Below are 25,570 nucleotides of genomic sequence, written 5' to 3' on the forward strand. Positions count from 1 at the left end.
GCCCCCTTCAACCCCACCGCCTATTGGCAGCGCGTCTTCATGCGTCACGACGCCCAGGGCTCATTTGCATACGCGGACACGCCCCCTCCTATTCACGCTCCTTCGCATCGACCAATCCGCTCAAGCGCTTTTATTGACGTCACGCGCAAGGCCCCGCCCACAGCGCGCACCTCATTTGCATAGCGCGGCAAAGCCTCGCCCCGCCCCCCCAATGACATCACGCGTACAGCAGCCAATCAGAAGCAGGGAGGAGAGAGGCAGCCCCGCCCCCCTGGAGGCCACGCCCACTCCAACCGGGTCCTAATGCACCCCCCAAACCACCCCATAACTGCCCCAATGACCCCATAACTGCCCCCCAAGTGCCTCCAGCTGCCCCATAACTGCCCCATTGATGCCCTCCATGCCCCCCAAGTGTCTCCAGCTGCCCCATAACTGTCTCCATAACCCCACAACTGCCCCCCAAGTGCCTCCATCTGCCCCATAACTGCCCCAATGACCCCCCAACTGCCCCCCAAGTGCCTCCAATCTGCCCCATAACTGCCCCCCAAGTGCCTACAGCTGCCCCATAACTGCCCCAATGACCCCACAACTGCCCCCCAAGTGCCTCCAATCTGCCCCATAACTGCCCCCCAAGTGCCTCCAGCTGCCCCATAACTGCCCCATTGCTGCCCCCCAAGTGCCCCCATCAGAAGTCCCATATGTTAATCGCCCCCCTCACCCTCCCCAGCCCCACAACCCTCTTGCGCAGGCTCCGCCCCCCAGTCCCCACCACCTCCACCTCCACCCCCCCCCGGGGGTCCACAGCCCCACGGGCCCTACAAGTGCCCTCCCCACTGCCCCCAGAGCCAAGGGATCCGTGGGTCCCAGCCCCACAAGTACAGACCCCAGACCCATAACCCTTATGGTCCCTAGCCCCATAACCATCACCCTTATGGTCCCTAGCCCCACAACTACAGCCTCCAGCCCCATAACTATCACCCTTATGGCCTCCAGCCCCATAACCATCCCCTTTATGACCCCCTTCAGCCCCATAACCACCACCTTTACCATCCCCAGCCCCACAACTACAACCTCCAGCCCCATAACCATCACCCTTACTGTCCCCAGCCCCATAGCCCTCACCCTTATGGCCTCCAGCCCCATAACCATCACTCTTATGGCCCCTAGCCCCACAAGTACAGTCTCCAGCCCCACAACTACATCCCCCATCAGCCCCACAACTACAGCTTCCAGCCCCATAACCATCACCTTTATAGTCCCCTTCAGCCCCATAACCCTTACCCTTATGGCCCCCAGCCCCACAACTACAGCCTCCATCAGCCCCATAAGCCTTACCCTTATGGTCCCCAGCCCCATAACCATCACGTTTATGACCCCCACCAGCCCCACAGGTACATCCCCCATCAGCCCTATAACCATCCCCTTTCTGGACCCCATGAGCCCCATAACCATCACCATTATGGCCTCCAGCCCCATAACCATCACTCTTATGGCCCCTAGCCCCACAAGTACAGTCTCCAGCCCTACAACTACAGCTCCCAGCCCCATAACCATCCCCTTTATGGCCCCCTTCAGCCCCATAACCTCCAGCCCCATAACCATCACCTTTACCATTCCCAGCCCCACAACTACAGCCTCTATCAGCCCCATAACCCTTACCCTTATGTCCCCCAGCCCCATAGCCATCATCAGCCCCATAACCTCCAGCCCCATCCCCCCCCTCCCCCTCCCCCCACCCCCACCCCTCCCCCACCTCCTCCAGGCCCCTCTTACCCAGCGCCACCCGCGGCCTCCCCCCCCCCAGCGCCCCCTGCAGGACACACGTCATACAGAGCGCGCGGCTGCTGCCGAACCCGCACCGCGCGCATGCGCGCAGGGGGGCGTGACCCCCCGCGTCACCGGAAGTCCCTCCCCCTTTGGGTGACGTCACAACCAAGCGCCGCCCCGAGTGGCCCAGCGCCGGCACCGCGGCCGCGCGCGAGGCCTCCAGGGCCTTCAGGAGCGCGCGCGCGTGGCCGCGGAAGGCCCTGTGCGCGTGCGCGCACTCGGTGCTGACGTAATCCAGGCGCCGGAAGTGGGCGTAGAGGACGATCTCCTTCTCGCAGGCGTGGCGCAGGGGCTTGCAGCGGGGCACCGGCGGCAGCGGCTGCGCAGGCGCGGAGGGGGGGGCCTTGCGGAGGGGGGTGGCTGTGGTGGTGCCTGAGCTGCGGCCTATGGGGCGTGGGGTGGCTTTGATAGTGCCTGAAGTGGGGCCTATGGAGGCTCCGATAGTGCCTGAAGTGGGGCCTATGGAACCTGGGGTGGCTGCGGCAGTGCCTGAGCTGCGGCCGACGGGGCCTGAAGTGGGGCCTATGGAGCCTACGGAGCCTGGGGTGGCACCGATAGTGCCTGAGCTGGGGCCTACAGGGCTTGGGGTGGCTTTGATAGTGCCTGAAGTGGAGCCTATGGAGCCGGGGCCTACGGGGCCTTGGGTAGCTGAGGTAATACCTGAGCTGGGGCCTACAGAGCCCGACCTGGGGCCTATGGAGCCTATGGGGCCTGGGGTGGCTCCAATAGTGCCTGAGGTGGAGGCTACGGAGCCTGGGGTGGCTGCGGTAGTGCCTGAAGTGGGACCTATGGAGGCTCTAATAGTGCCTGAAGTAGAGGTTATGGGGGCTATGGAGGCTGGGGTGGCTCCGATAGTGCCTGAAGTAGTTGCTATGGGGTTTGGGGCGGTTGGAAAGCTCATGAAGCGAAGCAGAACGTCCATGAGGTCCTTGGAGTTGTCCATGGGGTCCTTGCGGGTGCCTATAGGGTCCTTGGAAGTCTCCGTGGTGTCCTTGGAGGTGCCTGTGGGATCCTTGGAGGTGTCAATGGGGTCCTTGGAGGTCTTCGTGGTGTCCTTGGAGGTGCCTGTGGGGTCCTTGGAGGTCTCCTTGGGGGTTCCTATAGGGTCCTTGGGGGTGTCCATGGAGGTGCCTGTGGGCTTCGAGGTCATTGGAGGCCCCATAGGGACCCCTCTGGAGCTCCTGGAAGTATCAATGGGGTCCTTGCAGGTGCCTATGGGGTCCTTGGAGTTGTCCATGGGGTCCTTGGAGGTCTCTGTGGTGTCCGTGGAGGTGCCTGTGGGGTCCATGGTGCTCTCTATGGGTCTCTCCATGGGGCTCTCCATAGGGTTCTCTATGGGGCTCTCTATGGGGCTCTCTATGGGGCTCTCTATGGGGCTCTCTATGGGGCCGGTTCCTCCCTCCCAGGCTGTTCTCCGCAGTCTTGCAATGTCCCCACGCAGGAAATTCATCAGCAAAGTCTCAGCAATGTCATCAGCGTTGTGGCCTGCGGGTTAGAACCAGTTAGAACCAGTCCATCCCAGTTAGAACCAGTTCCATCCCAGTTAGAACCAGTCCATCCCAGTTAGAACCAGTTCATCCCAGTTAGAACCAGTTCCATCCCAGTTAGAACCAGTTCCACCCCAGTTAGAACCAGTTAGAACCAGTCCATCCCAGTTAGAACCACTTCCATCCCAGTTAGAACCACTTCCATCCCAGTTAGAACTGGTTCCATCCCAGTTAGAACCAGTTCCACCCCAGTTAGAACCAGTCCATCCCAGTTGGAACCAGTCCATCCCAGTTAGAACCAGTTCCACCCCAGTTAGAGCCAGTTAGAACTGGTTCCATCCTAGTTACAGAGAGTTAGAACCAGTTAGAACTGGTTCCATCCCAGTTACAGGGAGTTAGAACCAGTTAGAACTGGTTCCATCCCAGTTAGAACCACTTAGAACTGGTTCCATTCCAGTTAGAACCGGATAGAACTGGTTCCATCCCAGTTAGACCCAGATAAAATTGGTTCCATCCCAGTTAGAACTGGTTCCATTCCAGTTACACCCAGTTAGAACCGGTTCCATCCCAGTTAGACCCAGTTAGGACTGGTTCCATCCCAGTTAGAACTGGTTCCATCCCAGTTAGACCCAGTTAGGACTGGTTCCATCCCAGTTAGAACAGGTTCCATCCCAGTTACACCCCAGTTAGAACTGGTTCCATCTCAGTTACACCTAGAACCGGTTCCATCCCAATTAGACCCAGTTAAAACCGGTTCCATCCCAGTTAGAACTGGTTCCATCCCAGTCAGACCCAGTTAGAACTGGTTCCATCCCAGTTATACCCAGTTAGAACTGGTTCCATCCCAGTTACACCCAGTTAGAACTGGTTCCATCCCAGTTACACCTAGAACCGGTTCCATCCCAGTTAGACCCGGTTTCATCCCAGTTAGCAACCATTAAGACCAGTTACAACCAGGCCCAGTTAGACCTCATTGCAACCCATTAGGACCAAATATAACCAGTTCCAGTTAGACTCTTGCAACCAGTTAGGACCAATTATAACCAGGTCCAGTTAGACCCAATTGGGACCAGTTATAACCGGGTCTAGTTAGGACCCGGTTATAACCAGTTCCAGTTCAACCCAATTGCAACCCATTAGGACCCAATATAACCAGGTACAGTTAGACCCAACTGCAACCACTTAGACCCAGTTTAAACCAGGTCCAGTTAGACCCAATTAGGCCCAGTTATAACCGGGTCCTGTTACACCCGATTGGGACCAGTTATAACCAGTTCCAGTTCGACCTGATTAGGCTCAGTTATAACCAGGTCCAGTTGGACCCAATTACAACCGGTTAAAACCAGTTATAACCAGTTCTAGTTCTACCCACTTACAACCAGTTAGGAACAGTTGTAACCAGTTCCAGTTAGACCCTATTACAACCAGTTAGAAGCGGTTCCAGTTAGACCCACCTGCCACCAGTTAGGACCAGTTATAACCAGTTCCAAGTAGACCCAATTACAACCAGTTAGGACCAGTTACAACCAGTTCCAAGTAGACCCCATTGCAACCCATTAGCACCAGTTCTAACCTGTTCCAGTTCACCCCAATTACAACCAATTAAGACCAGTTCTAACCAGTTCCAGTTAGACACAACTGGGACAAGTTAGGACCAGTATTAACCACTTCCAGTTAGACCCCATTGCAACCAGTTAGGAGCACTTATAACCAGGTCCACTTAGACCCAATTGCAACCCATTAGGAGCACTTATAACCAGTTCCAGTTAGACCACATTGCAACCAGTACATCCCAGTTATGACCAGTTCCAGTTACAACCATTTCCATTCAGTTAGACCCAGTTACAACCAGTTCCATCCCAGTTAGAACCAGTCCATCCCAGTTAGAACCAGTCCATCCCATTTAGAACCAGTCCATCCCAGTTAGAACCAGTCCATCCCAGCGTGGCGCCCACCTCATACACGCTGCAGCCCAACACATCCCACTTAGAACCAGTCCATCCCAGTTAGAACCAGTCCATCCCAGTTAGAACCAGTTCCATCCCAGTTAGAACCAGTCCATCCCATTTAGAACCAGTCCATCCCAGTTAGAACCAGTGCATCCCAGTTAGAACCAGTGCATCCCAGTTAGAACCAGTTCCATCCCAGTTAGAACCAGTCCATCCCATTTAGAACCAGTCCATCCCAGTTAGAACCAGTCCATCCCATTTAGAACCAGTGCATCCCAGTTAGAACCAGTGCATCCCAGTTAGAACCAGTGCATCCCAGTTAGAACCAGTCCATCCCAGTTAGAACCAGTTCCATCCCAGTTAGAACCAGTCCATCCCAGCACGAACACCTCCTTATGCGCCAGCACCAGCAGCGGTTCCCGGCCGCAGCCTTGCGGTAGCCGGCGATGCCCTCGTCCAGCGCCAGCAGTTAGACCCAATTGGGACCAGTTAGAACCAGTTAGAACCAGTTCTATCCCAGTTAGGACCATTTCCATCCCAGTTGGGACCAGTTGCATCCCAGTTAGGACCAGTTCCATCCCAGTTACGACCAGTTGCATCCCAGTTAGACCCAGTTACAACCAGTTAGAACCACTTCCATCCCAGTTAGACTCATTTAGACCCAGTTGCAACTGGTTCCATCCCTGTTAGACCCAGTTACAACCAGTTCCATCCCAGTTAGACCCAGTTACAACTGGTTCCATCACAGTTAGACCCAGTTACAACTGGTTCCATCCCAGTTAGACCCAGTTAGGACCAGTTACAACCAGTTCCATCCCAGTTAGAACCAGTTCCATCCCAGTTAGACCCAGTTTGAACCAGTTACAACCTGTTCCATCCCAGTTAGGACCAGTTGCATCCCAGTTAGAACCAGTTACGCCCAGTTACAACTGGTTCCATCCCAGTTAGGACCAGTTGCATCCCAGTTAGACCCAGTTACGCCCAGTTACAACTGGTTCCATCCCAGTTAGGACCAGTTACAAGCAGTTACAACCAGTTCCATCCCGGTTAGACCCAGTTACACCCAGTTACAACCGGTTCCATCCCAGTTAGACCCAGTTTGAACCAGTTACAACCAGTTCCATCCCAGTTAGGACCAGTTCCGTCCCAGTTAGACCCAGTTTGAACCAGTTAGGCCCAGTTTGAACCAGTTAGGACCAGTTCCATCCCAGTTAGAACCAGTACATCCCAGTTAGACTCACTCAGGACCAGTTCCATCACAGTTAGGACCAGTTCCGTCCCAGTTAGACCCAGTTTGAACCAGTTAGACCCAGTTTGAACCAGTTACAACCAGTTCCATCCCAGTTAGAACCAGTTCCATCCCAGTTAGAACCAGTTCCATCCCAGTTAGAGCCAGTTTGCACCAGTTAGGACCAGTTCCATCCCAGTTAGACCCATTTCCATCCCAGTTAGACCCAGTTAGACCCAGTTTCGCTCACCAGTAACGATGCAGTCAGCTCCCATCCCCCTCGCCGCCCTCTCCAGCGCCTGCCTGCGGAGCACCCCACAGAACGTGCACCGGGACCCATTGCCCAGCACAGCTCCCACCTCATCCACGCTCCAGCCGAACACATCCCAGTTAGAACCAGTGCATCCCAGTTAGAACCAGTGCATCCCAGTTAGAACCAGTGCATCCCAGTTAGAACCAGTTCCATCCCAGTTAGAACCAGTCTGAACCAGTTGCAACCAGTTCCATCCCAGTTAGAACTGGTTCCATCCCAGTTAGACCCAGTTTGAACCAGTTAGGACCAGTTCCATCCCAGTTAGGACCAGTTCCATCCCAGTTAGACCCAGTTTGAACCAGTTAGGACCAGTTCCATCCCAGTTAGACCCAGTTTGAACCAGTTAGGACCAGTTCCATCCCAGTTAGAACCAGTTCTATCCCAGTTAGACCCAGTTTGAACCAGTTAGGACCAGTTCCATCCCAGTTAGAACCAGTTCCATCCCAGTTAGGACCAGTTTGAACCAGTTACAACCAGTTCCATCCCAGTTAGGACCAGTTCCATCCCAGTTAGACCCATTTCCATCCCAGTTTGACCCAGTTCCACCCAGTTCTCCTCACCAGTAGCGATGCAGTCAGCTCCCATCCCCCTCGCCGCCCTCTCCAGCGCCTGCCTGCGGAGCACCCCACAGAACGTGCACCGGGACCCATTGCCCAGCACAGCTCCCACCTCATCCACGCTCCAGCCGAACACATCCCAGTTAGAACCAGTGCATCCCAGTTAGAACCAGTTACAACCAGTTCCATCCCAGTTAGACTCATTCAGACCCAGTTGCAACTGGTTCCATCCCAGTTAGAACCAGTACATCCCAGTTAGAACCAGTCCATCCCAGTTAGAACCAGTTCCATCCCAGTTAGAACCAGTGCATCCCAGTTAGAACCAGTTCCATCCCAGTTAGAACCAGTCCATCCCAGTTAGAACCAGTTCCATCCCAGTTAGAACCAGTGCATCCCAGTTAGAACCAGTTCCATCCCAGTTAGAACCAGTCCATCCCAGTTAGAACCAGTTCCATCCCAGTTAGAACCAGTGCATCCCAGTTAGAACCAGTTCCATCCCAGTTAGAACCAGTTCCATCCCAGTTAGACCCAGTTAGAACCAGTTACAACCTGTTCCATCCCAGTTAGACCCAGTTACAACCAGTTCCATCCCAGATAGACCCACATAAAACCAGTTACAACTGGTTCCATCCCAGTTAGGACCAGTTACAACCAGTTACAACCTGTTCCATCCCAGTTAGGACCAGTTGCATCCCAGTTAGACCCAGTTACGCCCAGTTACAACTGGTTCCATCCCAGTTAGTACCAGTTGCATCCCAGTTAGACCCAGTTACACCCAGTTACAACTGGTTCCATCCCAGTTAGAACCAGTTACAACCAGTTCCATCCCAGTTAGAACAAGTACATCCCAGTTAGACTCACTCAGGACCAGTTCCATCCCAGTTAGACCCAGTTTGAACCAGTTAGGACCAGTTCCATCCCAGTTAGACCCATTTCCATCCCAGTTAGACCCAGTTAGACCCAGTTCTCCTCACCAGTAGCGATGCAGTCAGCTCCCATCCCCCTCGCCGCCCTCTCCAGCGCCTGCCTGCGGAGCACCCCACAGAACGTGCACCGGGACCCATTGCCCAGCACAGCTCCCACCTCATCCACGCTCCAGCCGAACACCTCCTTATGCGCCAGCACCAGCAGCGGCTCCCGCCCGCGGTTGCGCCGCACGGCCCCGAGCGCGGCCTCGCGGTAGCCGGCGATGCCCTCGTCCACCGCCAGCAGCGCCAGGCGCAGGCGCAGCCCAGTTAGACCCAGTTACAACTGGTTCCATCCCAGTTAGGACCAGTTACAACCTGTTCCATCCCAGTTAGGACCAGTTGCATCCCAGTTAGACCCAGTTACGCCCAGTTACAACCTGTTCCATCCCAGTTAGGACCAGTTGCATCCCAGTTAGACCCAGTTACGCCCAGTTACAACTGGTTCCATCCCAGTTAGGACCAGTTGCATCCCAGTTACACCCAGTTACACCCAGTTACAACTGGTTCCATCCCAGTTAGACCCAGTTACAACCAGTTAGAACCAGTTCCATCCCAGTTAGACCCAGTTACAACTGGTTCCATCCCAGTTAGACTCATTCAGACCCAGTTGCAACTGGTTCCATCCCAGTTAGAACCAGTACATCCCAGTTAGACTCACTTAGAACCAGTTCCATCCCAGTTAGGGCCAGTTTCACTCCTGTTAGACCCAGTTAGGACCACTTCCATCCCAGTTAGACCCAGTTACAACTGATTCCATCCCAGTTAGACCCAGTTAGGACCAGTTCCATCCCAGTTAGACCCAGTTACAACTGATTCCATCCCAGTTAGACCCAGTTAGGACCAGTTCCATCCCAGTTAGAACCAGTACATCCCAGTTAGACTCACTTAGAACCAGTTCCATCCCAGTTAGACCCAGTTTGAACCAGTTGCAACCAGTTCCATCCCAGTTAGAACCAGTTCCATCCCAATTGGACCCAATTAGAACCAGTTAGGACCAGTTCCATCCCAGTTAGACCCAGTTAGACCCAGTTCTCCTCACCAGTAGCGATGCAGTCAGCTCCCATCCCCCTCGCCGCCCTCTCCAGCGCCTGCCTGCGGAGCACCCCACAGAACGTGCACCGGGACCCATTGCCCAGCACAGCTCCCACCTCATCCACGCTCCAGCCGAACACCTCCTTATGCGCCAGCACCAGCAGCGGCTCCCGCCCGCGGTTGCGCCGCACGGCCCCGAGCGCGGCCTCGCGGTAGCCGGCGATGCCCTCGTCCACCGCCAGCAGCGCCAGGCGCAGGCGCAGCCGCGGCGCCAGGCGCTGGAGCAGGTGGCTCAGCACCGTCGAGTCCTTGCCCCCCGAGGCTGCCACGGCCACCTTGGATCCCGGAGCCGGTGCCGGGATCCTGGAGCCTGGGGGGGGGGTCAGGGACAGCAGGAACTCGGCCTCGAAGCGGGTCACGAAGCAGGGGCCGCATAGGGGGGTCCCGCAGCGGGGGCGGATGAGGGCGGCCGGGTGGGGGCACTGGCGGCAGCGGGGGGGGGGCATCGTCTGTAATGGAGATAGAGAGACATAGAGAAGGTTAATGGGGGAAATAAGGGGTATTTGGTGCACCCAAGTACATCCCTATTGATCCCAACCCAAACCCCCCCCCCATAGACACAATGGTTCCTTCCACTCCCCCATAGACACAATGGTTCCTTCCTCTCCCCCCCATGAATACAATGCGGCAGCGGGGGGGGGGGGCATCGTTTGTAATGGAGGGGGGGGGACAGAAACAGGGTTAATGGGGAATGGGGGGGGATTTGGTACACCCAAGTACACCCCTATTGATGGTAATGGGGCTTCCCACACTAAAACAGCCCCATAGACACAATGGTTTCTTCCCCCCCCCCATAGACACAATAGTTCCTTCCACCCCCCCCCAATAGCCACAATGGGGCAGCTGGGGGGGGGGCATCGTTTGCAATAGAGATAGAGAGACATAGAGAAGGTTAATGGGGGGGAATAAGGGTCATTTGGTAGCCCTAAATATACCCCTACTGATCCCAACCCAAACCCCCCCCATAGACACAATGGTTTCTTCCCCCCCCCCCCATAGACACAATAGTTCCTTCCACTCCCCCCCATAGACACAATGGGCAGCTGGGGGGGGGCATCGTCTGTAATGGAGATAGAGGGACATAGAGAAGGTTAATGGGGGGGAATAAGGGTCATTTAGTACCCCCAATATACCCCTACTGATCCCAACCCAAACCCCCCCCATAGACACAAGGGTTCCTTCCCCCTCCTTAGTCCCTTCCACTCCCCCCCATGGTCACAATGGGGCAGCAGGGGGGGGGGCATCTGTAATGGGAATAGAGAGACACAGATAACGTTAATGGGGTGATGGGGGAGAAATAAAGGGTATTTGGTGCACCCAAATACACCCCTAGTGATGGTAATGGAGGCTCCCACACTAAAACACCCCCATAGACACAATGGTTCCTTCCACTCCCCCATAGACACAATGGTTCCTTCCCCCCCCCATAGACACAATGGTTCCTTCCTCTCCCCCCCATAGACACAATGGTTCCTTCCTCTCCCCCATAGACACAATGGTTCCTTCCACTCCCCCCCATAGACACAATGGTTCCTTCCACTCCCCCCCATAGACACAATGGGGCAGTGGGGGAGGAGCATTGTTTATAATGGAGAGGGGGGGACAGAAACAGGGTTAATGGGGGAGAATAAGGGGTATTTGGTACACACAAGTACACCCCTATTGATAGTAATGGGGGCTCCCACACCAACCCCCCCTATGGACACAATGGTTCCTTCCACTGCCCCCATAGCCACAATGGTTCCTTCCCTTTCCTTAGTCCCTCCCACCCCTCCCTATGGCCACAATGGTTCCTTCCCCCCCCCCCCCAATGGTTCCTCCCACCCCCCCCAATGCCCGCAATGGTTCCTTCCACCCCCCTATGGCCACAATGGTCCCTTCCACCCCTCATAGTCCCTCTCACTCTCCCCAATGCCCGCAATGGTTCCTTCCACCCCCCCCAATGGCCCCAATGGCTCCTTCCCCCCCATAGCCCCTCCCACCCCCCCAACGGCCTCAATGCTCGCTCCCATCCCCCCATACCCCCCCCATAACCCCATTAATGGTCTCTTCCACCCCCCCATCACCCACGTGTCCGTCCCCCCCCCCATTACCGGTAATGGTCTCGTCCTCCGGACCCACGGAGCCACCGACCGCGCTGCTGAGGCCTTCCCAGCGTGCACCGCGGAGGGGGCGTGGCCACGGCCGCCAGGGAGCCAATCAGAGCGTGAGGGGCGGGGCTAGCGGGGTGGGGGCGGGGCATCCATGGGGTGGGGTCGTTAATAGCCCTAATGGGGCATTAGTGGCCTCTATTGGTGATTAATAGCCCCCATAGGGGTAAATAACAGTGCTCGGGGGTAATTAATACCCCCCAGGGGCAATTAATAGCCCCCATGCGGGTAAATAATGGTGCCCGGGGGTAATTAATGCCCCCCAGGGGCAATTAATAGCCACGAGGGGCAATTAATAGACCCCATAGGGGTAAATAACGGTGCCCGGGGGTAATTAATGCCCCCAAGGTGCAATTAATAGCCCCTAGAGGCAATTAATAGACCCCATAGGGGTAAATAACGGTGCCCGGGTGTAAGTAATGCCCTCCAGGGGCAATTAATAGCCACGAGGGGCAACTAATAGCCCCAATAGGGGTGAATAACGGTGCCCGGGGGTAATTAATACCCCCAAGGGGCAATTAGTAGCCCCTAGAGGCAATTAATAGCCCCCATAGGGGTAAATAACGGTGCCCGGGGGTAATTAATACCCCCAAGGGGCAATTAGTAGCCCCTAGAGGCAATTAATAGCCCCCATAGGGGTAAATAACGGTGCCCGGGGGTAAGTAATGCCCCCCAGGGGCAATTAATAGCCCCGAGGGGCAAGTAATAGCCCCGAGGGGTAATTACAGTCTCCGTTGGTGCAATTAATGCCCCCGTAGGGCAATTATTGCCCCTTGGGGGGTAAATAAAACCCCATAGGGGTAATTGATGGCCCAATGGGGCAATTAATAGCGGCCAAGGGGCAATTAATGGCCTTAAATGGTCATTAACAGCCCCAAGGTTAATTAGGGCCATATTAAACACACCCAAAGGGGGCGGAGCTTCCATCAGGGGGCGTGGCCTCCCCGAAAGGGGAACAAGGAGGGGGGCGGAGCTAAGCCCACGTGACCCCCTAAGCCCCTCCCACTTCCCCATTGGCCGCCAGGGCTGTGCCCGTCGGCGCCATGAGACCCCCCCTGGGCCTGCTGCTGCTGATGGGTGAGGCCACGCCCCCTTCATAGGCTCCGCCCCCTCCTGAGGCTCCGCCCACCCCCCTCCTTGGCCACGCCCCTTATAGAGCCAATGGAGGGGGAGGAATAAGGGGTGGGAAGAGCCAATGGGGTGGGAGAGGGGACGGGGTGGGAGGAGCTAAAGGGGTGGGAGGAGCCAATGGGGTGGGAGGGGCTAAAGGGGTGGGAGGAGCCAATGGGGTGGGAGGGGCTAAAGGGGTGGGAGGAGCCAATGGGGTGGGAGGAGCCAATGGGGAAGGAGGGGCTAAAGAGGGAGGGGCTAAAGGGATGGGAGGAGCCAATGGGGTGGGAGGGGCTAAAGGAGTGGGAGGAGCCAATGGGGTGGGAGGGGCTAAAGGGTGGGAGGAGCCAATGGGGTGGGAGGAGCCAATGGGGTGGGAGGGGCTAAAGGGTGGGAGGAGCCAATGGGGTGGGAGGAGCCAATGGGGTGGGAGGGGCTAAAGGGGTGGGAGGAGCCAATGGGGTGGGAGGAGCCAATGGGGTGGGAGGGGTAAAGGGGTGGGAGGAGCCAATGGGGTGGGAGGAGCCAATGGGGTGGGAGGGGCTAAAGGAGTGGGAGGAGCCAATGGGGTGGGAGGGGCTAATGGGGTGGGAGGAGCCAATGGGGTGGGAGGGGCTAAAGGGTGGGAGGAGCCAATAGGTAGGAGGAGCCAATGGGGAAGGAGGGGCTAAAGAGGGAGGGGCTAAAGGCGTGGGAGGAGCCAATGGGGAAGGAGGGGCGGAGCTTTCACTGTTGTCACGTGACCATTTCTCCCTCCAGGATTGGCTGCTGCAGAGGGAGGTGAGACCCTCCCCACACCCCCACCCCCCCCCCCATGGTCACGTGGGGTCACGTGGTTCAACCCCTCTCCCCATCTATCCAATTAGATTGCAGCTCCTGCCTGCCGGGCCCTGGACCAATCGCAGCGCTCGTGGCCGCTGACGTCATCATGACGCTGCTCATCGCGGGCGGGGCCTACTGCCTGGGGGGGCGGGGCCGGAGAGGTGGGCGGGGCTTGAGAGGGGAGGGGCTAGAGAGAGGGGCGGGGCTTATGGACGGAGTTAACCCCTCCCCCTTCCCCTCCCAGGTGAGGCCAAGCCCCGCCCCCCGGAGGTGGAGCCGACCTATCAGGTGAGACCACGGGGGAAGTGGGCGGAGCTTTGCTCATATATGGTGCGACTGACTCCGCCCCCTTCCCCCCCCCCCCAGGAGCTGCAGGGACCACGTGGGGACGTGTACAGCGAGCTCAAGAGATAGCCCCGCCCCCTGCCCCGCCCCCTGCCCCTCCCCCTCCTCCCCAGCCCCTCCCCCCAATAAAACTGTTGGTTTTTGGCCTTAATTTGCCTCAATTCGCTGTTTTTCTCCCCATTTCCGCTTCGGGAGGGGTGGGCCGCCTGCGCGTGACGTCATCTGCGCGCGCCGGAAGTCGGTCCCACTTAGCCCCACCCACGTCTTCCCTCTCTTCCGGTGTGGCCATCATGGCGGCGGCCTCGGCAGCAGCGGCGGCGGCTCCGGGGCCTGGGCCCGGTTCGGGTCCCGGTTCCGGTTCCGGTCTCGGTTCCGGTTCCGGTCTCGGTTCCGGTTCCGGGGCGGGGCCCGGGAAGAGCGGAGAGGAGCGGATGAAGGAGATGGAGGCCGAGATGGCGCTGTGAGGAGAGGGGGCGGGGCGAGGGCAGAGGGGGCGGGGCCTGTGGGAATGGGGGCGGGGCCATCTCCATGGCAACGCTGAGGGGGCGGGGCCGTCGCCATGGCAACGCTGAGGGGGCGGGGTCACACCTTGGCAACCGGGGGGGGCGGGGTAATCCCCATGGCAACGGGGGCGGGGCATTTGCAATGGGGGGGGGGGGGCTTGGGGCCATCGCCATGGCAACGGGGTCGGGGTTTCCCCATGGCAACGCGGAGGGGGCGGGGCCATCTCCATGGGAACGGGGGCGTGGCCTTAAAAGCGTCCCCATGGCAACGGGGGCGGGGCTTAAGGACCGTTCCATTGCGGTCAATGGGGGGGCTCCCATTGACTCCTGTGTCTGTGCTCCCCTCCGGGGGGGGGGGGGGTTGCCGTAGCAACGGGGGCGTGGCCATAAGGTTGTCTCCATGGCAACGCGTAGGGGGCGGGGCTTAAGGATCGTTCCATTGAGTTCAATGGGGGGGTTCCCATTGACCCCTATATCTGTGCCCCCCCCCCCCAGGTTCGAAGGGGGTGGGTGCCCTGGCAACGGGGGCGGGGCCATAAGGTTGTCCCCATGGCAACGCGTAGGGGGCGGGGCTTAAGGGTCGTTCCATTGCAGTCAATGGGGGGTTCCCATTGACCCCTGTGTCTGTGTCCCCCCCTAGGTTCGAGCAGGAGGTTCTGGGGGCCCCCACCCCTGCCCCGCCCCCCAACAGTGGGGACCCCACAGCTGCCATGGCCGTGCCCCCTGTGACCCCTGTGACCCCTGTGCTGCGGCCAATCATAGCCACCAACACCTACCAGCAGGTGAGGCCCATAGAGACACATAGAGACACATAGAGACACATAGAGACCTATAGAGACACATAGAGACCATAGAGACCATAGAGACCATAGAGACACATAGAGACCCATAGAGACCCATAGAGACACATAGAGACACATAGAGACCATAGAGACCATAGAGACCATAGAGACCATAGAGAGAGACACATAGAGACACATAGAGACCATAGAGACACATAGAGACCATAGAGACACATAGAGACCATAGAGAGAGACACATAGAGACACATAGAGACCATAGAGACACATAGAGACCATAGAGACACATAGAGACCCATAGAGACCCATAGAGACACATAGAGACACATAGAGACCATAGAGACCATAGAGACCATAGAGACCATAGAGAGAGACACATAGAGACACATAGAGACCATAGAGACACATAGAGACCATAGAGACACATAGAGACACATAGAGACACATAGAGACCATAGAGACACATAGAGACCATAGAGACACATAGAGACACATAGAGACACATAGAGACCATAGAGACACATAGAGACCATAGAGACACATAGAGACACATAGAGACACATAGAGACACATAGAGACACATAGAGACCCATAGAGACACATAGAGACACATAGAGACACATAGAGAAACATAGAGACCATAGAGACACATAGAGACACATAGAGACACATAGAGACCCATAGAGACCCATAGAGACACATAGAGACCCATAGAGACCCATAGAGACACATAGAGACACATAGAGACCATAGAGACACATAGAGACACATAGAGACACATAGAGACCCATAGAGACACATAGAGACACATAGAGACACATAGAGACACATAGAGACACATAGAGACCATAGAGACACATAGAGACCCATAGAGACACATAGAGACCATAGAGACACATAGAGACACATAGAGACACATAGAGACCATAGAGACACATGGAGACCATTGAGACACATAGAGACACATAGAGACACATAGAGACCCATAGAGCCACATAGAGACCATAGAGCCACATAGAGACACATAGAGACACATAGAGACCCATAGAGACACATAGAGACACATAGAGACCATAGAGACACATAGAGACCCATAGAGACCCATAGAGACACATAGAGACCCATAGAGACACATAGAGACCATAGAGACACATAGAGACCCATAGAGACCCATAGAGCCACATAGAGACCATAGAGACACATAGAGACACATAGAGACACATAGAGACCCATAGAGACACATAGAGACCATTGAGACACATAGAGACACATAGAGACACATAGAGACCCATAGAGCCACATAGAGACCATAGAGACACATAGAGACACATAGAGACACATAGAGACCCATAGAGACACATAGAGACACATAGAGACCATAGAGACACATAGAGACCCATAGAGACACATAGAGACCATAGAGACACATAGAGACACATAGAGACACATAGAGACCATAGAGACACATAGAGACCCATAGAGACCCATAGAGACCATAGAGACACATAGAGACCATAGAGACACATAGAGACACATAGAGACACATAGAGACACATAGAGACCATAGAGACACATAGAGACCCATAGAGACACATAGAGACACATAGAGACCATAGAGACACATGGAGACCATTGAGACACATAGAGACCCATAGAGACACATAGAGACCATAGAGACACATAGAGACACATAGAGACACATAGAGACCCATAGAGACACATAGAGACACATAGAGACACATAGAGACCATAGAGACACATAGAGACACAGAGAGACCCATAGAGAGACATAGAGACACATAGAGACCTATAGAGACACATAGAGACACATAGAGACCATAGAGACACATAGAGACACATAGAGACCCATAGAGACCACATAGACATCCCATAGATACCCCATAGAGATCTCATAGACACTGCATAGACACTCTATAGACACCCCATAGACACCCATAGACACCCCATAGACACCCCATAGACAACCCATAGACCCCCCATAGACCCCCCATAGACACCCATAGACACCCTATAGACACCCCATAGACACCCCATAGACACCCATAGACACCCTATAGACACCCCATAGATACCCCATAGACACCCCATAGACACCCATAGACCCCCCATAGACACCCATAGACAACCTATAGACACCCCTTAGACACCCCATAGACACCCATAGACCCCCCATAGACCCCCCATAGACACCCATAGACACCCCATAGACCCCCATAGACACTCCATAGACACCCCATAGACACCCATAGACACCCTATAGACACCCCATACATACCCCATAGACATCCCATAGACACCCCATAGACACCCCATAGACACCCATAGACACCCCATAGACCACCCATAGACACCCCATAGACCCCCATAGACACTCCATAGACACCCCATAGACACCCATAGACACCCTATAGACACCCCATACATACCCCATAGACATCCCATAGACACCCCATAGACACCCCATAGACACCCATAGACACCCCATAGACCACCCATAGACCCCCCATAGACACCCCATAGACACCCATAGACACCCCATAGACACCCCATAGATACCCATAGGCATCCCATAGACACCCCATAGACACCCATAGACACCGTATAGACACCCCATAGATACCACATAGACACCCCATAGACACCACATAGAGTCCCATAGACACCCCATAGACACCCCATAGACCCCCCCATAGACACCCATAGACAAACCATCGATACCCCATAGACACTCCATAGACACACCCATAGATGCCCATAGACACCACATAGAGACCCATAGATACTCTATAGGCACCCCAGAGACACCCCATAGACATCCCATAGACACCCCATAGAGACCCCATACACACCCCATAGACACCCCATAGATACCCTATAGACCCCACATAGACATCCCTTAGACACCCAATGGACCCCCCCATAGACACCCATAGACACCCCATAGACACCCCATAGACACCCCATAGACACCCCATAGATACCCCATAGACATCCCATAGACACCCCATAGATACCCCATAACCCCCCCATAACCCCCCTCTCCCCCCCCAGGTTCAGCAGAGCCTCGAGGCCCGCGCTGCAGCCGCTGCCTCCGGACCCCCCATCGGAGCCCCCCCATTTGTGGGTCCAGGTGGGTCCCATCCCCCCCCATGTCCTATGGGGTGACCCCATTGCATTGACCCCCCCTTTACGTGTGGGTCCCATCCCCCCCATGTCCTATGGGGTGACCCCATTGCATTGACCCCCCCTTTATGTGTGGGTCCCATCCCCCCCCCATGTCCTATGGGGTGACCCCATAGCACTGACCCCCCCTTTACGTGTGGGTCCCATCCCCCCCATGTCCTATGGGGTGACCCCATTGCATTGACCCCCCCTTTATGTGTGGGTCCCATCCCCCCCCCCATGTCCTATGGGGTGACCCCATAGCACTGACCCCCCCTCTATGTGTGGGTCCCCCCCACAGCTGTGTCCCCACAGCGACCCCCAGTGCTGAGACCTGCATTCGTGCCCCATGTGCTGCAGCGCTCAGGTGATGGGGGGGTCAATGGGGCGCTATGGGTCTCTATGGGTCTCTATGGGGGTCAATGGGGATCAATGGGGATCAATGAGGGTCAATGGGGATCAATGGGGCTCTATGGGCTCTATGGGGATCAATGGGATCAATGGGGGTCAATGGGGACCAATGGGGCTCTATGGGGCAAAATGGGGCTCTATAGGGTCTATGGAGCTCTATGGGGCTCTATGGGGGTCTCTGGGGCTCAATGGGGCTCTATGGGGTCTTTGGTGCTCAATGGGGATCAATGGGGCTCAATGGGGCTTTACGGGGATCAATGGGGTCTATGGGGATCAATGGGGCTCTATGGGCTCTATGGGGTCTCTATGGGGTCTCTATGGGGCTCTATGGGGTCTCTATGGGTCTTTATGGGGCTCTATGGGCTCTATGGGGTCTCTATGGGGTCTCTATGGGGCTCTATGGGGTCACTATGGGGCTCTATGGGGTCTCTATGGGGTCTCTATGGGGCTCTATGGGGTCACTATGGGGCTCTATGGGGTCTCTATGAGGCATCTATGTGTCTCTATGGGGTCACTATGGGGCTCTATGGGTCTCTATGGGGCCCATAGGTCTCTATGGGGTCAGTGACCCCCTCACCCCTCTCTTTCAGGTGCCCCCCGCTCTCTGTCCCTGCGCCCCCCCCCGGGGCCAATGGTGGGGCCCACCCTGGGGGCCCCCCCCGCCCCCCCCCTGCTGATGGCCCCGCCCCTCCAGCGGCCCCCCCCTCCTGCGCCCCTCCCCCCCATGGGGACCCCCATGCGGGGCCCGGGGCCTGTGAGTATCAATGGGGATCAATGGGAATCAATGGGGGTCAATGGGGATCAATGGGGGTCAATGAGGATCAATAGGAATCAATGGGGGTCAATGGGGATCAATGAGGGTCAATGAGGGTCAATGGGGATCAATGGGGATCAATGAGGGTCAATGGGGATCAATGAGGGTCAATGGCGATCAATGGGGAACAATGGGGATCAATGGGGGGCAATGGGAATCAATGGGGGTCAATGGGGATCAATGGGGATCAATGAGGGTCAATCGGGATCAATGGGGGCAATGGGGATCAATGGGGATCAATGGGGGGCAATGGGGATCAATGGGGATCAATGGGAATCAATGGGGATCAATAGGAATCAATGGGGGTCAATGGGGATCAAAGGGGATCAATGGGGATCAATGGGAGTCAATGGGGATCAATGGGTATCAATGGGAATCAATGGGGGGCTATGGGGGGGGTGAATGGGATGCTACCAATGGAGGTTAATGGGGGGGGTGAATGGGATGCTACCAATGGAGGTTAATGGGGGGGAGGGTGAATGGGATGGTACCAATGGAGGTTAATGGGGGGGGTGAATTGGATGCTACCAATGGGGGTTAATGGGGGGGGTGAATGGGATGGTACCAATGGAGGTTAATGGGGGGGTGAATGGGATGGTACCAATGGAGGTTAATGGGGGGGGTGAATGGGATGCTACCAATGGAGGTTAATGGGGGGGGTGAATGGGATGGTACCAATGGAGGTTAATGGGGGGGGTGAATGGGATGCTACCAATGGAGGTTAATGGGGGGGGGGGTGAATGGGATGGTACCAATGGAGGTTAATGGGGGGGGGGGTGAATGGGATGCTACCAATGGAGGTTAATGGGGGGGGTGAATGGGATGGTACCAATGGAGGTTAATGGGGGGGGTGAATGGGATGCTACCAATGGAGGTTAATGGGGGGGGTGAATGGGATGGTACCAATGGAGGTTAATGGGGGGGGTGAATGGGATGCTACCAATGGAGGTTAATGGGGGGGGGGTGAATGGGATGCTACCAATGGAGGTTAATGGGGGGGTGAATGGGATGCTACCAATGCCCATCCATAACCCTCTCCTCTCCCCCCCCCCCCCACAGGTTGGAACCGCCCCCCCGGTGACCCCTTTGACCCCTCTGGTGGCCGGTCCCCGCCCCCCTCCTCCCACCCCATCCCCCTCCCCTTCCTCCGCCCCTCCCCCCCCTTCCTCCCCCTCCCCCTCCCCCTCCTCCTCCTTGGGGGTCGCAGCCCCTCCCCCCCCCAAACTGACCCCCACCGTGATCCAAGCGGCTCCCACCGTCTACCCCCCCCCCCCGCAAGACCCAGGTGGGTTCGCCCCCCCCATTGGGGGCGTGGCCATGCGCTGGGGGGCGTGGCTTGTGCCTAAGCCCCGCCCCTTTCCCGTTCATCCAATAGGAGGAGCCGCTGCCCCCCCCCGCGCGGCCGCTGCCCCCCCCCGCCCTGGCGGACATTGGGCCCTGCCTGCCCTCAGGCCACGCCCACCCCGTGGCCACGCCCACCGTGGAGCCTCGCCCCGCCCACCCCGCGCCACGCCCCGCGCGGAGGACACGCCCCCCGGAGGCGCCGTTCATGAGCCCGGATGTAAGGGGCGGGGCTTAGGGGAGGGGTGGATCTGATTGGCTGCGGGGCGGTGGGCGGGGCTTGTATCGGGTGTGCTTGCAGTGGGGTCTAACAGGAACTGGTTCTAACTGGTCCTAACTGGAACTGGTTTCAACTGGTCCTAACTGGTCCCAATTGGGTCTAACTGGAACTGGTTGGAATTGGCCTTAACTGGAACTGGTTGTAACTGGTCCCAACTGGTCCCAATTGGATCTAGCTGGAACTGGTTCTAACTGGAACTGGTTACAACTGGTCCTAACTGGTCCCAGTTGGATCTAGTTGGAACTGGTTCTAACTGGAACTGGTTACAACTGGTCCTAACTGGTCCCAGTTGGATCTAGTTGGAACTGGTTCTAACTGGAACTGATTATAACTGGTCCTAACTGGTCCCAATTGGATCTAGTTGGAACTGGTTCTAACTGGAACTGGTTACAACTGGTCCTAACTGGTCCCAATTGGGTCTAGTTGGAACTGGTTCTAACTGGAACTGGTTACAACTGGTCCTAACTGGTCCCAGTTAGATCTAGTTGGAACTAGTTGTAACTGGTCCTAACTGGTCCCAATTGGTTCTAGTTGGAACTGGTTAGAACTGGTCCTAACTGGTCCCAGTTGGGTCTAGTTGGAACTGGTTGCAACTGGTCCTAACTGGTCACAATTGGGTCTATGGAACTGGTTGTAAGTGGTCCTAACTGGAACTGGTTGTAACTGTTCCTAACTGGTCCCAATTGGGTCTAGTTGGAACTGGTTGTAACTGGTCCTAACTGCTGGCAGGTGGGTCTGACTGGGATGGAGCTGGTTATAACTGGGTCCTAACTGGGATGTAACCAGTTCTAACTGGGTGTAACTGGGATGGAACCAGTTCTAACTGGGTCTAACTGGGATAGAACTGGTTCTAACTGGGTCTAACTGGGATAGAACTGGTTCTAACTGGCTCTAACTGGGATGGAACTGGTTCTAACTGGGTCTAACTGGGATGTAACCAGTTCTAACTGGGTGTAACTGGGATAGAACCGGTTCTAACTGCGTCTAACTGGGATGAAACCAGTTCTAACTGGGTCTAACTGGGATGGAACTGGTTCTAACTGGGTCTAACTGGGATGTAACCAGTTCTAACTGGGTGTAACTGGGACAGAACCAGTTCTAACTGGGTGTAACTGGGATGGAACTGGTTCTAACTGGGTCTAACTGGGACGGAACCAGTTCTAACTGGGTGTAACTGGGATGGAGCTGGTTTTAACTGGTCCTAACCAATTGCCTCCAGATGCCTCCATCCGGATGCATGTCTGTGGGCAGAGCTACCGGGGGGGCGTGGCCTAAGGCAAAGGGGGCGGGGTCACGGTATTGGGGGCGTGGCCTGCCCCTAAGCCCCTCCCACCCGCAGGTGGGGGCGGAGCCATCGCCGGAGGACAAGCGCAAGGGGAGGGGCGAGAGGCTCAAACGCTGCATCCGGACAGCAGCTGGGAGCAGCTGGGAGGACCCAAGTCTGCTGGAGTGGGATGCGGGTATGGAACATAGGGACGTATAGGGACATATAGGGACATATAGGGACCTATAGAGACATATAGAGACCATAGAGACACATAGAGACACATAGAGACACATAGAGACACATAGAGACACATAGAGACACATAGAGACACATAGAGACCATAGAGACACATAGAGACACATAGAGACCATAGAGACACATAGAGACACATAGAGACCATAGAGACACGTAGAGACACATAGAGACACATAGAGACCATAGAGACACATAGAGACCATAGAGACACATAGAGACACATAGAGACACATAGAGACACATAGAGACCATAGAGACACATAGAGACCATAGAGAGACATAGAGACCATAGAGACCATAGAGACACATAGAGACACATAGAGACACATAGAGACACATAGAAACACATAGAGACACATAGAGACCATAGAGACACATAGAGACACATAGAGACACATAGAGACCATAGAGACCATAGAGACACATAGAGACCAAAGAGACACATAGAGACCATAGAGACACATAGAGACCCATAGAGACACATAGAGACCCATAGAGACCATAGAGACACATAGAGACACATAGAGACCATAGAGACCCATAGAGCCCCATAGCGCCCCATAGTGACCCATAGCTGCCCCATATGTCCCCAGATGACTTCCGGATCTTCTGTGGTGACCTCGGGAACGAGGTGAATGATGAGATCCTGGCTCGTGCCATAGAGACCCATAGAGCCCCATAGAGACCCATAGAGACCATAGAGACCCATAGAGACACATAGAGACCCATAGAGACACATAGAGACCCATAGAGACACATAGAGACACACAGAGACACATAGAGACCCATAGAGACCCATAGAGACCATAGAGACCATAGAGACCCATAGCGCCCCATAGTGACCCATAGCTGCCCCATATGTCCCCAGATGACTTCCGGATCTTCTGCGGTGACCTGGGCAATGAGGTGAATGATGAGATCCTGGCTCGCGCCTTCGGTCGCTTCCCCTCCTTCCTCAAGGCCAAGGTCATCCGCGACAAACGCACCGGCAAGACCAAAGGTTATGGGTTCGTGTCCTTCAAGGACCCCGCGGACTACGTGCGCGCCATGCGGGAGATGAACGGTAAGTGTGGGGGGGGCCATAAGTGAGACCCACTGAGACCCACTGAGACCCATAAGTGAGACCCATAAGTGAGACCCATAAGTGGGACCCACTGAGACCCATAAGTGACCCCCTTTAAGCCTCATAAGTGACACCCTCCAAGCACCATAAGTGAGACCCATAAGTGATTCCCACTGAGACCCATAAGGGAGACCCATAAGTGAGACCCACTGAGCCCCATAAGTGAGACCCACTGAGACCCATAAGTGAGACCCATAAGTGAGACCCACTGAGACCCATAAGTGAGACCCTTAAGTGGGACCCATAAGTGAGACCCATAAGTGAGACCCATAAGTGAGACCCATAAGTGAGACCCACTGAGACCCATAAGTGGGACCCATAAGTGGGACCCATAAGTGAGACCCACTGAGACCCATAAGTGAGACCCATAAGTGAGACCCATAAGTGGGACCCATAAGTGGGACCCATAAGTGAGACCCACTGAGACCCATAAGTGAGACCCATAAGTGAGACCCACTGAGACCCATAAGTGAGACCCATAAGTAACACCCCCCTTCCAAGCCCCATAAGTGACCCTATCTTAGCCCCGTAAGTGAGCCCCTCTGAGACCCATAAGTGACCCCCTTTAAGCCTCATAAGTGACACCCTCCAAGCACCATAAGTGAGACCCATAAGTGATTCCCACTGAGACCCATAAGGGAGACCCATAAGTGAGACACTGTGAGGCCCATAAGTGCCCCACAAGTGACCCCCTCCCAGCCCCATAAGTGATCCCCTCCCAGCCCCATAAGTGACCCCCTCTGATCCCCATAAGTGACCCCCTCTGAGCCCCATAAGCGACCCCATAAGTGCCCCACAGGTGCCCCCTCCCAGCCCCACAAGTGCCCCCATAAGTGCCCCACAAGTAACCCCACAAGTGCCCCACAAGTGCCCCCCTCAGCCCCACAAGTGACCCCCCCCAGCCCCACAAGTGCCCCCCTAGCCCCACAAGTGCCCCCCCCAGCCCCACAAGTGCCCCCCCCAGCCCCACAAGTGACCCCACAAGTGCCCCACAAGTGGCCCCACAAGTGACCCCCTCCCAGCCCCACAAGTGCCCCCCCAGCCCCACAAGTGACCCCACAAGTGCCCCACAAGTGGCCCCACAAGTGACCCCCTCCCAGCCCCACAAGTGCCCCCCCTGCCCCATAGGGAAGTACGTGGGCTCCAGGCCCATCAAGCTGCGCAAGAGCATGTGGAAGGACAGGAACCTGGAGGTCGTCAGGCGGAAGCAGAGGGAGAAGAAGAAGTTGGGCCTCAGATGATGACGTCACCGCCGGGGGGCGGAGCCTCGGGTGGGCGTGGCCTAGGGGTGGGCGTGGCCTAGGGGTGGGCGGGGTTTGGGAGTTGGAGGCGGAGCCTGAGATGGGGATGGGAAGGTTGGGGTGCTCGGCCTCATTTGAATAAAGTTAACATGAAGCAGGTTAATTTGCATACAATTAGCATGTTTACGATCTGATTTGGCTATCATTAGATAGCGGTTCTGAACAGCAGAAGGTGTGCTCAGTCCTCATTTGAGCGGGATAATTTACATATAATTAGCATATTTATGATTTGATTTGAATAGCATTGGTTAAATAGCAGTCCTAAACAGCAGAAGAGGTGTTCAGTCCTCATTTGAGCAGGTTAATTTACATACAATTAGCATCTCTATGTTCTGATTTGAATATCATTAGCTAAACAGCAGAAGGGCTGTTCGGTCATGATTTGAATAAAATTAGCATGACGTGGATTAATTTGCATACAACTAGCATATATATGATCTGGTT

The 25,570-nt window shown here is 55.7% G+C and overlaps 3 protein-coding genes across 3 annotated transcripts; 2 read left to right on the top strand and 1 right to left on the bottom strand.

The window, feature by feature from the left end:
- Positions 1-899: 899 nt before the first annotated feature.
- CTU1 (cytosolic thiouridylase subunit 1) lies at positions 900-11,627 on the bottom strand. Its single transcript, XM_034072267.1, has 5 exons — positions 11,515-11,627; positions 9,369-9,870; positions 3,236-3,312; positions 1,754-2,170; positions 900-908 (listed from the first exon to the last, which is right to left on the bottom strand). The coding sequence occupies exons 2-5, from the start codon at positions 9,865-9,867 to the stop codon at positions 900-902; spliced, it is 1,002 nt and encodes a 333-aa protein (XP_033928158.1). The 5' UTR covers positions 9,868-9,870; positions 11,515-11,627.
- A 951-nt stretch (positions 11,628-12,578) lies between these two features.
- Positions 12,579-13,936, top strand: TYROBP (transmembrane immune signaling adaptor TYROBP). Its single transcript, XM_034072334.1, has 5 exons — positions 12,579-12,648; positions 13,441-13,461; positions 13,548-13,664; positions 13,748-13,791; positions 13,870-13,936. Exons 1-5 carry the CDS (start codon positions 12,615-12,617, stop codon positions 13,915-13,917), a joined length of 264 nt encoding a protein of 87 aa, XP_033928225.1. The 5' UTR covers positions 12,579-12,614; the 3' UTR covers positions 13,918-13,936.
- Positions 13,937-14,097: 161 nt separating this feature from the next.
- Positions 14,098-25,112, top strand: RBM42 (RNA binding motif protein 42). Its single transcript, XM_034072268.1, has 9 exons — positions 14,098-14,308; positions 14,992-15,133; positions 18,224-18,302; positions 18,636-18,701; positions 19,336-19,499; positions 20,935-21,120; positions 22,520-22,640; positions 23,571-23,765; positions 24,954-25,112. The coding sequence occupies exons 1-9, from the start codon at positions 14,139-14,141 to the stop codon at positions 25,064-25,066; spliced, it is 1,236 nt and encodes a 411-aa protein (XP_033928159.1). The 5' UTR covers positions 14,098-14,138; the 3' UTR covers positions 25,067-25,112.
- Positions 25,113-25,570: the final 458 nt, after the last annotated feature.

The sequence above is a fragment of the Melopsittacus undulatus genome, chromosome 26 (assembly GCF_012275295.1).
Source record: "Melopsittacus undulatus isolate bMelUnd1 chromosome 26, bMelUnd1.mat.Z, whole genome shotgun sequence".
Taxonomy (NCBI): domain Eukaryota; kingdom Metazoa; phylum Chordata; class Aves; order Psittaciformes; family Psittaculidae; genus Melopsittacus; species Melopsittacus undulatus.